Here is a 12,625-nt window from a genome sequence, read left to right as displayed (position 1 = left end):
CTGGAGGTCACCCATTCCCTCTCTACCTGCACATTCAAACTGTGGGGGTAACCACCTCCTGAATCATGCTATCCACATAGCTCTCAGCCTCACAGATGCACTGTGGTGACACCAGCTGCTGTTGAAAGTCCAAAAACCGGAGCTGAAGCTTCTTCAGTTGATGATACTTCCTGCACGTGGTTGTCCAGGACACAGGAAGTTTCCTGGAATACCCATATGTCATAGGATGTATATCCGAAGGGACTGTGGTGTCCCACGATGCCTCTATTTATTAGACTAACAAAAGGCAACAGAAATTAACTAAAACTTAAAGATTTTTTTTTTTTAAACTCACCAGCTACTCACCAATCAGCACCTTCCCTTGTGCTGATGTTACTTTATTTTTTTTTTAACCTCGCTTCCTGACGCTCACACTCCCTCCAGGTTCTGGCTCGTCTGCTGCTCCTTTCCTCCGAGCTCTCTGTGAAGGATGAAGCTTTGTTGCACCCCTTCTAAGGCAAGTATAACTTTCCTTAGATAAGGAGACCAAAAACTATACACAGTACTTCAGGTGAAGTCTCACCAAAGCCCTGTATAATTGCAGCAAGACTTCCTTCCTCTTATACTCCAACTCTCTTGCAATAAAGGCCAACATACAATTTGCCTTCCTAACTGGTTTCTGTACCTGCATGTTAACTTTGTGATTTGTGTACAAGAACACCCAAAGCCATCTGAATACCAATGTTTACTCGTCTCGCAACTTTTAAAAATATTCAACATTTCTAGTCTTCCTACCAAAGTGGATAATTTCACATTTCTCCAAATTATACTCCATCTTCTAACCTAATTACTTAACTAGTCTATATCCATTGCAGCCTCTTTGCACCCTTTTCACAGCTTATTTTCCCACCTAACTTTGTATTGTCAGCAAACTTCAATATATTACGTGGGGGGACAGAATGTAAATCATTGCTATAGATTGTAAATAGATGAGGCCCGAGGACTGAATTTTATATGCAGGCATATGTAACATGATAAATATATTTATATTTGGATTTAATAAAATGTTATTTACCATTAGACCCGTTAATATTATCTTATTTTCTCTGACATCTACTTGTTAATTACCAGATTAGCTTATTGGTAGAAAATTGGCTGCCACTTTGCATACATTAACAATGAATGCACTTTGAAAGTAATTCACTAGCTGTAAAAGGCTTTATATAAATGCAGGTTATCTTTCTCCTGGCACTACAGAAATAAGACCAGAGCTGCACTGTTTAAAGTCACATTTCAAGTATAATAGTTTTAGCAATGATGACATTTTATTTATTCACAGAACCTCCAGGAAAACTTGCATTGTGATATTTGATGCAAACTAACATGAGCATTGTGGCTGATAGTTGGGCTGAAAAACTGAACAGGCTGGGGCCTTTTTCATTAAAAAAGGGAAGGCTGAGGGATGACTTGATAGAGGTATTTAAAATTATGAAACAATGTGATAATGTAGATGTAGAGAAGATGTTTCCACTTGTAGGAGAGTTCAAAACTAGGGGCCATAACAAGAAGATAGTCATTAATAAATCCAATAGGGAATTTAGGAGAAATTTCTTTACCCAGAGACTGGTGATAATGTGAAATTTGCTACCACAAGGAATGGTTGAGACAAATAGCTTAGATGTATTTAAGGGGAAGCTAGTTAAGTATATGAGGGAGAAAGAAAAAGGATATGCAGAGAGGGTTAAATGAAGTAAGGTAGGAGGAGGTTCATGTGGAGCACAAGCACTGGTATAGACCAGTTCAGCTGAATGGCCTGTTTCTGTGCTGTAAAATCTATGTTATGCTAGGTAGTCAAACCACAAAGATTGGTACATTGCTAATATGGAATATTCATACCAAGAAAGCAGTATAAAATCCACAAATCTGGCAGTTCTTCCAGAAGCTCTGGAACAAAATAATATTTTTAATACTTTTTTTTTTAAAGCCCACCATCACTTGTTGATCATTCGTGCAACATAACATCCATATATCATCTTTAGTTACCCACTTCCAATATTATGCTGCACTGAGTTCCACACCAGTTTAGACTGCCATCTACTGCCTGACATGTCTATGACATCTGTGCTCCTCTTTGCTTCTGCCTGACCAACAACCTGTGTTATATCTTGAGTGATGAAGTGTATTGCTTTCACCTTGGCCATTTCATAAGAACCCATTTCTTTGAGCAATCAGAAAAAGTCACTTTAGAACAGTGTGCCATCACTTTTAATTTTTTGGTGAATATTTGTCATGGGGTTAAAAATGTTGCTTTTGCAGCAAGCATCAGTATCAACCAGTTCCAAATGATATACGCAATGGTTCTGACTCAGAAGAATATATTCCATTGATCCAATGTGATTTTTGGTTCTTCATTATAGCAATTCTTAAAGTCCCTCCTGCAAATTCTTGCACAGTTTTTTCCCTAAATATTTTTACTATTTATTTCCTTTGTTTCAAAGAGTGAAACAAAGAAAATGTCATTCTCAACTAGGATAGAAGGTTGGAGACCTCTGGGTTACCAGAGTAGGAGGGGTAATGGAATTGGAAGAGGCAGCTCTGAAATTACTGAATGAATTAGACAAAATATGGATAGGACAATGACATGGAATTTAAAGCAGCTAAATGTAAACTTCTGAAGATAGAGAAGTTGGGGAACATATGCAGACCCCTTGCCTTGTCAACCATGGTTCAGTGAGTAGCATTACTGCCTCTGAGGCAGAAGATTGTGGGTTCAAGTCCCACTCCAGATACTTGAGCATATAATCCAGCCTGACTCTCCAGTGCAGTCTTGAGGGAGTGCTTCACTGTCAGAAGTGCCACCTTTTGGACAAGACAATAATCTGCGGCCCGTCTGCCCTCTCAGGTGGATGTATAAGATTTCATGGCATTACTCAAAGAACAGAAGAGTTCTCCCGGTTTCCTGGTCAACATTTATGCTTCAACTGACATCATTAAAAACAGATTATTTGGACATTATATTTATTTGTGGCACCTTGCTGTGTGAAAATTGGCTGCTGCATTTACATTACAACATTGACTGCACTTCAAAAGTACCTCACTGGCTGTAAAGCACTTTGAGACATCTTGAGATCATGAAAGATGCTATATAAATTCAAGCCCTTTCCTTTCCTTGTCAATCGCATAGCACTAGCTAAGGATGAAGCATGAAACAGTCTTTGAGTCTTGATAAACTCAATGCTAAACACATCCAACCAATGCAGAGCAGCAAACAACAAAGGCAACAGAATATTAAACTGCACAGCCAAAGCAGGAGAGAATAATTAGAGAAGGAAATGATCCAATTGTACAGTGTTCTTGTCAAACCACACCTTGAATATTGTATCCACTTCTGGTTGCCAGGAAACAAGAGAGGCATTCAAGCCTTGGAGGAACAGTCCCGAGAAATTACACGAGTAAAGCAATGGGGCACAAGTTCAAAACTAGTGAAATTACAATCGATGTCAGAAAATTCTTCCTCACACAAAGGATAATCAATGTGTGGAATTAATTTCCAGGTAGAGTACATTAAAGATCCTATGGCACTATTTGAAGAGCAGGGAATTCACCCAGGGTCCTAACCAATATTCCTCCCTAAGCCAATATCAAGGTGGGGTGAAAAGAAACATAATTAAACAATTATCCTTCTCATTGATGTCTGTGAGATGCTGCTAGTAAAGAATGGCTGCTGTGCTTTACCGGAAAATCAATTATTGCATGTTTGAAGCCACACACACACACACATACATACACATGCATAATGGATGGCCAAATTAATATCGCCCATTTTACACTATCACCCATAGGTAATATTACCCCCAAAGTCTTGGGGCCATCAGAGAACCTGATCTTTTGTAAATGTCCCATCCAAAATGTTAACTCATTTTTTTTTAATGTTAATTAATCCACTATGCATTGCCAGCATTTTATTTATGTTCATTCCCTCACACTCTCCTTTCCTAAAGGTACTGATGCTATGCTGGGGGCATGGATGTGCTCACCTCAGTGGCCTTTGAACATTGCTGGTGAATGTCAGAAAGCTGTTCAAGCTTGGGCAGTGGGAAAGGGTGCGAGGGTCACAGTCCAGCAAGATCACAGCTACATAGAGAAGGATCACCGGGTAGAAATCAGGAGCAAGCAGCCTGGCTGATTTTCCATTCCCTATCGCAGGAATGCCATGATCAAGTGTAGCATCCCTATTGCCAAGGTAGCTGGGGGTCTGTGAACTTTCTGGTTTTTATTGCTCAAAAGCTGCATAAATTTGCTAGCCATTGGGGAGTTGCCTTCGTCTTTCTGCTTTTAATTTCCAATTTCCAGCATTTATGGGTTTTCTTCTTATTGCAGCTAACATAAAGGGAATCCAAATGTCTTTTTCTACAGGCATTTAAATAGTAAACAGGTAGTAAGAGAAAGGTGGGACCGATTAGGGGCCAAAAAGGGGATCTATGCATGGAGACAGAGTGCATGGCTGAGGTACTAAATGAGAACTTTGCATCTGTCTTTACCATGGAAGATGCTGTCAAGTGAAACAGGAGGCTGTTGAGATACTAGATCAGCTAAAAATTGATAAGGAGAAGGTATTAGAAAGCCTGGCTGTAATTAAAGTTGGTAAGTCACCAGCGACAGATGGGATGTATCTGAGGATGCCGAGGGAAGCAAGGGTGGAAATTGCAGAGGTACTGGCCATAATCTTCCAATCCTCCCCAGATACAGGGGTGGTGCCAGTGGACTGGAGAATTGCGAATGTTACACTCTTGTTCAAAAAAGGTGAAGGAGAAACCAAGAACTACAGGCCAGTCAGTTTAACCTTGGTGGTGGAAAAGCTTTTAGAAATGATAATCCGGGACAAAATTAACACAGTCACTTGGACAAGATGGATTAATTAAGGGAAGCCAGCTTGGATTTGTTAAAAGCAAATCACAGTTACTTAATTGAGCTTTTTGATGAGGTAACAGGGAGGGTTGATGAGGGTAATGCAGCTGATGAGGTGTACATGGACTTTCAAAATGTGTTTGATAAAGTGGCACATAATAACATGCCAGCAAAGTTGAAGCCCATGGAATAAAAGAGAAAGTGGCAGCATGGATGTGGCAGCGTGGCGCAGTGGTTAGCACCGCAGCCTCACAGCTCCAGGGACCCAGGTTCGATTCTGGGTACTGCCTGTGCGGAGGTTGCAAGTTCTCCCTGTGACTGCGTGGGTTTTCACCGGGTGCTCCGGTTTCCTCACACAGCCAAAAGACTTGTAGATGATAGGTAAATTGGCCATTGTAAATTGCCCCTAGTGTAGGTAGGTGGTAGGGAATATGGGATTACTGTAGGGTTAGTATAAATGGGTGGTTGTTGGTCGGCACAGACTCGGTGGGCTGAAGGGCCTGTTTCAGTGCTGTATCTCTAAATAAAATATAAATAAAATAAATGGATACAAAGTTGGCTGAGTGACAGAAAACAGAGCAGTGAACGATTGCTTTTTGGACCGGAAGAAAGTATACAGTGGGGTTCCCTAGGGGTCGCTACTAGGACCATTGCTTTTCTTAATACGTATTAATGACCTAGACTTGGCAGTAGAGGGCTTAGTTTCAAAATTTGCAGATGACACAAAACGTGGAAATATTGTGAACTGTGAGGTGGATAGTGAAACTTCAAGAGGACATAGACAGGCTGGTGGAATGGGCGGACACATGGCAGATGAAACTTAATGCAGAGAAGTGTAAAGTGTAGATATGCAGAATGAGGAGAGAATATAAAATAAAGGGTACAATTCTAAAGGGGGTTCAGGAACACAGAGACCTGGGAGTCTATGTGCAGAAATTATTGAAGGTGGCAGGGGAAGTTGAGAAAGTGGTTAAAAAGGCATACGGAATCCTGGGCTTTATAAATAAAGGCATAGAGTACAAAAGCAAGGAAGTTATGATGAACCTTTATAAAATACTGGTTTGGCCTCAACTGTAGTATTTTGTCCAATTCTGGGCACCGCACATTAAGGATGTAAAGGCTTTAGAGAGGGTACAGAAAAGATTTACCAGAATGGTTTCAAGGATGAGTGACATCAGTTACGTAGATAGATTGGAGAAGCTGGGGTTGTTCTCCTTAAAGAGAATGTTGAGAGGAAATTTGATACAGGTGTCCAAAATCATGAGGGTTCTAGGTAGAGTAGAGAGAAAACTGTTCCCATTGGCGGAAGAGTGGGGAACCAGAGGACACTGATTTAAGGTGATTTGCAAACGAACCAACAACGATACGAGGAAAAACTTTTTTTATATACAGAGTATGGTTAGGATCTGAAATGCACTGCCTGAGAGTGTGGTGGAGGCAGATTCAATCGTAACTTTCAAAAGCACCTGAAGAAATAAAACTTGTAGAGCTACAGTGTTGTGATATTGTCTTAACTGCTTGAATACTAGTTAACATAGTGCTGAATATGTAAATAGTTTAGTATACATCATCCCAGGAAGTGATGCAAACTAACATGCAACATCTGGAGCAGTATTAGTCAGCAGGTAACATGTGTATCAAACAGTTCTCTTATAATTCTGTCATTCTGTAATAAAGAACCCTTCATTCAATTTACCGGTCACTCTCCTAGTGCTTGGTGCATTTGTGTTGAGAACCTAATAACACAATATATGAGGATAGGGTGGGGGAGCAAGACTAGCTGAGTTGCTCTTTCAGAGAACCAGCATTGACATGACAGGCTGAAAGGCCTCCATCTGTGCTGTAACCATTAGTTATGAAGAATAAAAGGCAATTGGAGAAAGGCAATAAGTGATCACAGGGTTCTGCTGATGTTCATATCATGAATGTCCCTCAATGTACTTACTAGCCTTGCAACTATTATTCTGTCTGCATCCTTTCAGATTACTATTCAACATGAGTGTCAATTCCACACTTTTCTTCATCAACACATAACTAAAGTCAGAAATCCTTGGCATGCTGTAGTTGTCGGGCTGGACTGCATTTATACTCACACATCTTCCTGTAAAGATAGAAGCGTAGCTTCAATGTCAGACTCCAGAATTTCTGTGTCCATCATTGCCAGGTAGGTGTACAGATACTTGAAAGTTTCAAATTGGATGTGGGCAGCACCTCCCGTTGGGTCAGTCGTTAGGATTTCACAGGCATATTTCAGGGCACTGAAGAGAGTCTTCAAAAAGAAATGAAAATAGTCTTATCTGCTATATATATGATTTTACATTTAACAGACATGTGACTTTTTGTTGTCATAACCTCACTGTTTTTTGAGATTTCCTCCTGCAACCTAAAATCAAGGAAGAGGATGTATTCTCAGCATGGGGGCAAGAATAATTGGAACATTTTTAGCAATCATCTTAAAAATCCTTAGTTTAAATTTGGAAGAATTAGCTTTACAAATCATGTGATTGACAATGGCTATGGTTATGGCAGAGTTGCAATGCTCACTGGCAAGGCACTGTGCTTTGGAAAACTGGGACCTTTGCTCTTTGTAGTATATATAAATGATTTGGAGGAAAATGTAGCTGGTCTGATTAGTAAGTTTGCGGACGACACAAAGGTTGGTAGAGTTGCGGATAATGATGAGGATTGTCAGAGGATACAGCAGGATATAGATCGGTTGGAGACTTGGGCGGAGAAATGGCAGATGGAGTTTAGATTTTTAGATTTAGATTTAGAGATACAGCACTGAAACAGGCCCTTCGGCCCACCAAGTCTGTGCCGACCATTAACCACCCATTTAAACTCCACACAGGCAGGAATTTGCAAGTTCTCCCTGTGTCTGCGTGGGTTTCCTCCGGGTGCTCCGGTTTCCTCCCACAGCCAAAAGACTTGCAGGTTGATAGGTAAATTGGCCATTATAAATTGCCCCTAGTATAGGTAGGTGGTAGGGGAATATAGGGACAGGTGAGGATGTGGTAGAAATATGGGATTAGTGTAGGATTAGTATAAATAGGTGGTTAATGGTCGGCACAGACTCGGTGGGCCGAAGGGCCTGTTTCAGTGCTGTATCTCTAAATCTAAATCTAAAAATCTAAACTCCATCTGCCATTTCTCCGCCCAAGTCTCCAACTGATCTATATCCTGCTGTATCCTCTGACAATCCTCATCATTATCCGCAACTCCACCAACCTTTGTGTTGTCCGCAAACTTACTAATCGGACCAGCTACATTTTCCTCCAAATCATTTATATATACTACAAAGAGCAAAGGTCCCAGTTTTCCAAAGCACAGTGCCTTGCCAGTGAGCACTGCAACCCTGCCATAACCATAGCCATTGTCAATCACATGATCTGGACAAATGTGAGGTAATGCATTTTGGAAGGTCTAATGCAGGTGGGAGGTATACAGTAAATGGCAGAACCCTTAGGAGTCCTGACAGGCAGAGAGATCTGGGTGTACAGGTCCACAGGTCACTGAAAGTGGCAACGCAGGTGGATAAGGTAGTCAAGAAGGCATACGGCATGCTTGCCTTCATCGGTCAGGGCATAGAGTATAAAAATTGGCAAGTCATGTTGCAGCTGTACAACATGTACAGCTAAGTTAGGCCACACTTCCACACTTAGAATATTGCGTGCAATTCTGGTCGTCACACTACCAGAAGGACGTGGAGGCTTTGGAGAGGGTACAGAGGAGGTTTACCAGGATGTTGCCTGGTCTGGAGGGCATTAGCTATGAGGAGAGGTTGGAAAAACTCGGATTGTTTTCACTGGAACGACGGAGGTGGAGGGGCGACATGATAGAGGTTTACAGAGTTATGAGCGGCATGGACAGAGTGGATAGTCAGAAGCTTTTTCCCAGGGTGGAAGAGTCAGTGACTAGGGGACATAGGTTTAAGGTGCGAGGGGCAAAGTTTAGAGGGGATGTGCGAGGCAAGTTTTTTACACAGAGGGTGGTGAGTGCCTGGAACTTGCTGCCAGGGGAGGTGGTGGAAGCAGATACGATAGCAACGTTTAAGAGACATCTTGACAAATATATGAATAGGAAGGGAATAGAGGGATATGGGCCCCGGAAGTGCAGAAGGTTTTAGTTTAGGCAGGCATCAAGATCGGCGCAGGCTTGGAGGGCCGAATGGCCTGTTCCTGTGCTGTTCTTTGTTCTTTGTACCCTATTGGAGAAAATGCTTGAACCACAAAGAATAGGAAAGATCAACTATTTTACCTCCATGTACCAATAGAATTATTAGTTATCTTCCAAAGAATGTTCACCTGGGACACTGCCCCTTTTAGAAATGTTGTGCAATGTTGCCAGTCTGACCCAAGTTTTTATTGTACATTCTAGTCTCCCCTTGGTTGAGGACTGACGACAGAGCCAGAATGAGAACAATGTAGCCAGACTCGGGAGAACCAAATGGGGAGAGAGTCACTTGAGGACAACTGTGCAAACTTCTTAAAAGAATGAACTATCAGCTGATTCCACCCCATGAAAATGGAGACAGAAGAATAAAAAAAAGAGACACCAATTTCTTATTGAATTGAACAAGTTCCAAAATGTCTAGTACCCATGCCCTGCTATTCTGGAAGTTCCATGCCGTACATTGTTTTAATTATGTGACCCTTTAGTGTCGAGTAGATTAAGCCAAAAATTTAAATGGAGATGCCAGTGCTTTGTCCCTCCCGATTCTGTGATGACGTACATGTTATTGTAAGTTTGTAGCTAGTTATCAAGTGAATGAGCCTGCCCTGTGGCGAGAAACACAGGGTCATGCAGCACAAAAGGAGGCCATTTGGCCCATTGCACCTGTGCCGACTCTTTGCAAAAGCTATCCAACTAGCCCCACACCACTTGTTCTTTCCCCATAGCCCTGCAAATGTTTTCCCTTCAAGTATTTATCCAACTGCTTTTTGAAGGTTGCTATTAAAGCTGCTTCCACTACCCTTTCAGGAGGTGTATCCCAGATCATAATTTGCTGCATAAATAATGTTTTCTCATGTCGCCAATTACCTTAAATCTGTGTTCTCCGTTACTGACCCTTTTGCCACTGAAAACATTTCTTAGTTACTCTGTCAAAACCCTGCATAACATTATCAAATTTCCACTTAACCTTAACATAAAATCAAAATACTGCAGATGCTGGAAATCTGAAATAAAAACAAGAAATGCTGGAAATAATCAGCAGGTCTGGCAGCATCAGTAGACAGAGCAGCAGAGTTAACGTTTCAGGTCAGTGACCCTTCATCAGAACTGGCAAATATTAGAAATGTAATAGGTATTAAGCAAATAAAGCGGGGGTGGGGCAAGAGATAACCAAAAGAGGTGTTGATAGGACAAGGTCACAGAGAATAACTGACCAATTTTAGTTTGTTTCTACTGTGTCTACGTACTGCTTTTTTCATGTTTGTGCTTTGGGCCAGGGCTGTTCATTTTTCTGTCAATTAACACCCTCTCTGCACTAACGCTTTGTCTTTCACCACACCATTAACATACTTTTTGCCTTTGCTCCATGACCTTTTGGTCAGTTATTCTCTGTGACCTTGCCCTATCAACACCTTCTCTTTTGTTATCTGTTGCCCCACCCCTGCTTTATTTGCTTAAAACTTATTACATTTCTAATATTTGCCAGTTCTGATGAAGGATCACTGACCTGAAACGTTAACTCTGCGTCTCTCGCAACAGGGCCTTTCCCCATGGCTCAGCTTCGAGCAATCTCTACTCTGCTAGGTGATCTTTGCTGTGATGGGAGCAGAGGCAAAATAATTGGCCTCAGTGTCTTTGGGTTAGGAAAAAAAGGGGGAAAGAAAAGAATTGCTATCTAGCAACCTCAGCTGGATGTGTATGTGTAGACATTAGGTGAGATAAGATTGGGATTCGATTGTGATATCTGCTGTTGGTGAAAAGGCTGCTGATACTCAATTGTCAAAGATAACACATAAATGCTGGGGCCGGGGAGAGGCAATTATACCATAGCAAAGAGTCAACCCTGAGGAGAAAACAAGTAAGTCATTTATAATCTTAAATTGTTGTTGCTGTTAAATTCGGCTTTACAATTGCAGATTGATAAGGATATGGGTGTTGGGGCGTGAATTTTTCCAGAGGTTCTCCCGCTACCTTACCCTAATCCCAGTTATACAGGTAAACAGTATTTCCGCTCAACCTATGACAAAATCACTCTCGTCCCCATGGAGTTTAGGAAACTTCACATTGTTTTAAATAGCAGAAGTTACAGCACTGTGGCACAGTACATTGGAGAACCAACACATTGTACCACACCAGTGCCCACAGGAGGCTTTAATATCTCCACCCAGCATCCCTATTTCAGCGACATTGCTGTGAAGTAGGAAAACTGGAGGGAGAATCACCCCTACTTGTGGCGGACTCAAGCATCAATGGATAAGGCTGGGAGTGAGACTAGTTGACATATATAGCACAACATGGTCAGAGAGAGTCAGGAGAAATTAGAGTGAATTCCACCCTCACAAAATAAATAATCGCCAATCATCACTAAGTTAAAATCCCGGAAGTCACTATCTAACAGCATTTGTAGGAGTATCTTCACCATGGGAATGGTTCAGAAAGATGGCCCATCACCATCTTTTCAAGGGCAACTTGGAATGAGCAATAAATGCCAGCCTTGCCAGGGACATCTATATCGTAAAAATTAATAAATTAAAGTTCCATTGTTTGCTCTCATTGGAAATAAAGGGTAACAAAGGGGAATGCACACAGTGGCACTCCACAATGCGGCGTGAGAGTTTGAGAATAATTGCACACATGGCAGAAATTGGCACTGCTGTTGGCACTGTGGGAGGTGCAAAGCAGAGCGTTATTCTTTTCCCACAGAGAGTAAAGAATAACTTCATCTATTTAGTGCCTTTCATGACCTCTGGATTTCCTAAAGTGCTTTAGAGCCCATAAAATATTTTTGAAGTGTAGTCACTGTTATAACGCAAGAAACATGGCAGTCAATTTGCATACAGCAAGCTCCCACAAACAGTAATGTAATAATGACCCATTAATCTGTTTTATTGGTGTTGGTTGAGCAATAAATATTAATCAGGACACTGGAGAGAATTCCCCTGTTCTTCTTGGGAATCTTTTATGTCCACACAGAGAACAGATGGTGCTTCAGTTTAATACGTCATCCAAGAGACAGCACCTCTGACAGTGCAGCACTCCCTCAGTACAGCACTGAAGTGTCAACCTAGATTGTGTTTAAGTCTCTGGAGTAGGATCTGACTCAGAGGCAAGAGTACTACTACTGAGTCATGGCTGACAAAAAGGGAAAATTCTGGTGCAGTCATTGTCCAGGTAAAGACCCTGGAGATGCCACCTGTTTACCCATTTGGGCAAAGAATGGTTGTTCATGGCATGAGAAGACTCAGGTGAGGGTAGAAAGTAAAATGCCTTAAAATATTTGTTTCTCAATTACAGCCCACACCGTTAATATTGGCAGCACTGGTGATAATGTGACTGGCCCGCCATACACAGTGGCCGGTAACCAACATAGTTTTTAAGAATCTCCACTTAGTAAATGTCTCTCCTAGTTGTTAGCAGTTACATCCAGACTCTCATCACTAAAGTAATCGCACTTTAACCAGGTGTGAACAGCTGACTGAAACTGCTTGAAGACCCGTTTTGCCTGAAATCGACATATGCTAGACGTGACAAGCAGCGCCTTTGTAATTGACTCCTATGGCGATGA

At 41.6% G+C, this 12,625-nt stretch overlaps 1 protein-coding gene across 1 annotated transcript in view; it reads right to left on the bottom strand.

Moving 5' to 3' along the window:
* The window catches only part of ropn1l (rhophilin associated tail protein 1-like), a 74,712-nt gene that overhangs the window by 39,138 nt on the left and 22,949 nt on the right, over positions 1-12,625 (bottom strand). Inside the window, exon 5 of the mRNA XM_068056230.1 lies at positions 6,981-7,156. Coding sequence (XP_067912331.1) covers positions 6,981-7,156 — 176 coding nt within the window. The remainder of the gene's footprint in view (positions 1-6,980; positions 7,157-12,625) is intronic.

The sequence above is a fragment of the Heterodontus francisci genome, chromosome 2 (genome assembly GCF_036365525.1).
Source record: "Heterodontus francisci isolate sHetFra1 chromosome 2, sHetFra1.hap1, whole genome shotgun sequence".
In the NCBI taxonomy this organism is placed as follows: domain Eukaryota; kingdom Metazoa; phylum Chordata; class Chondrichthyes; order Heterodontiformes; family Heterodontidae; genus Heterodontus; species Heterodontus francisci.
The sequence above is the reverse complement of the archived record's forward strand: the minus strand, read 5'-3'. Positions and strand labels throughout refer to the sequence as shown.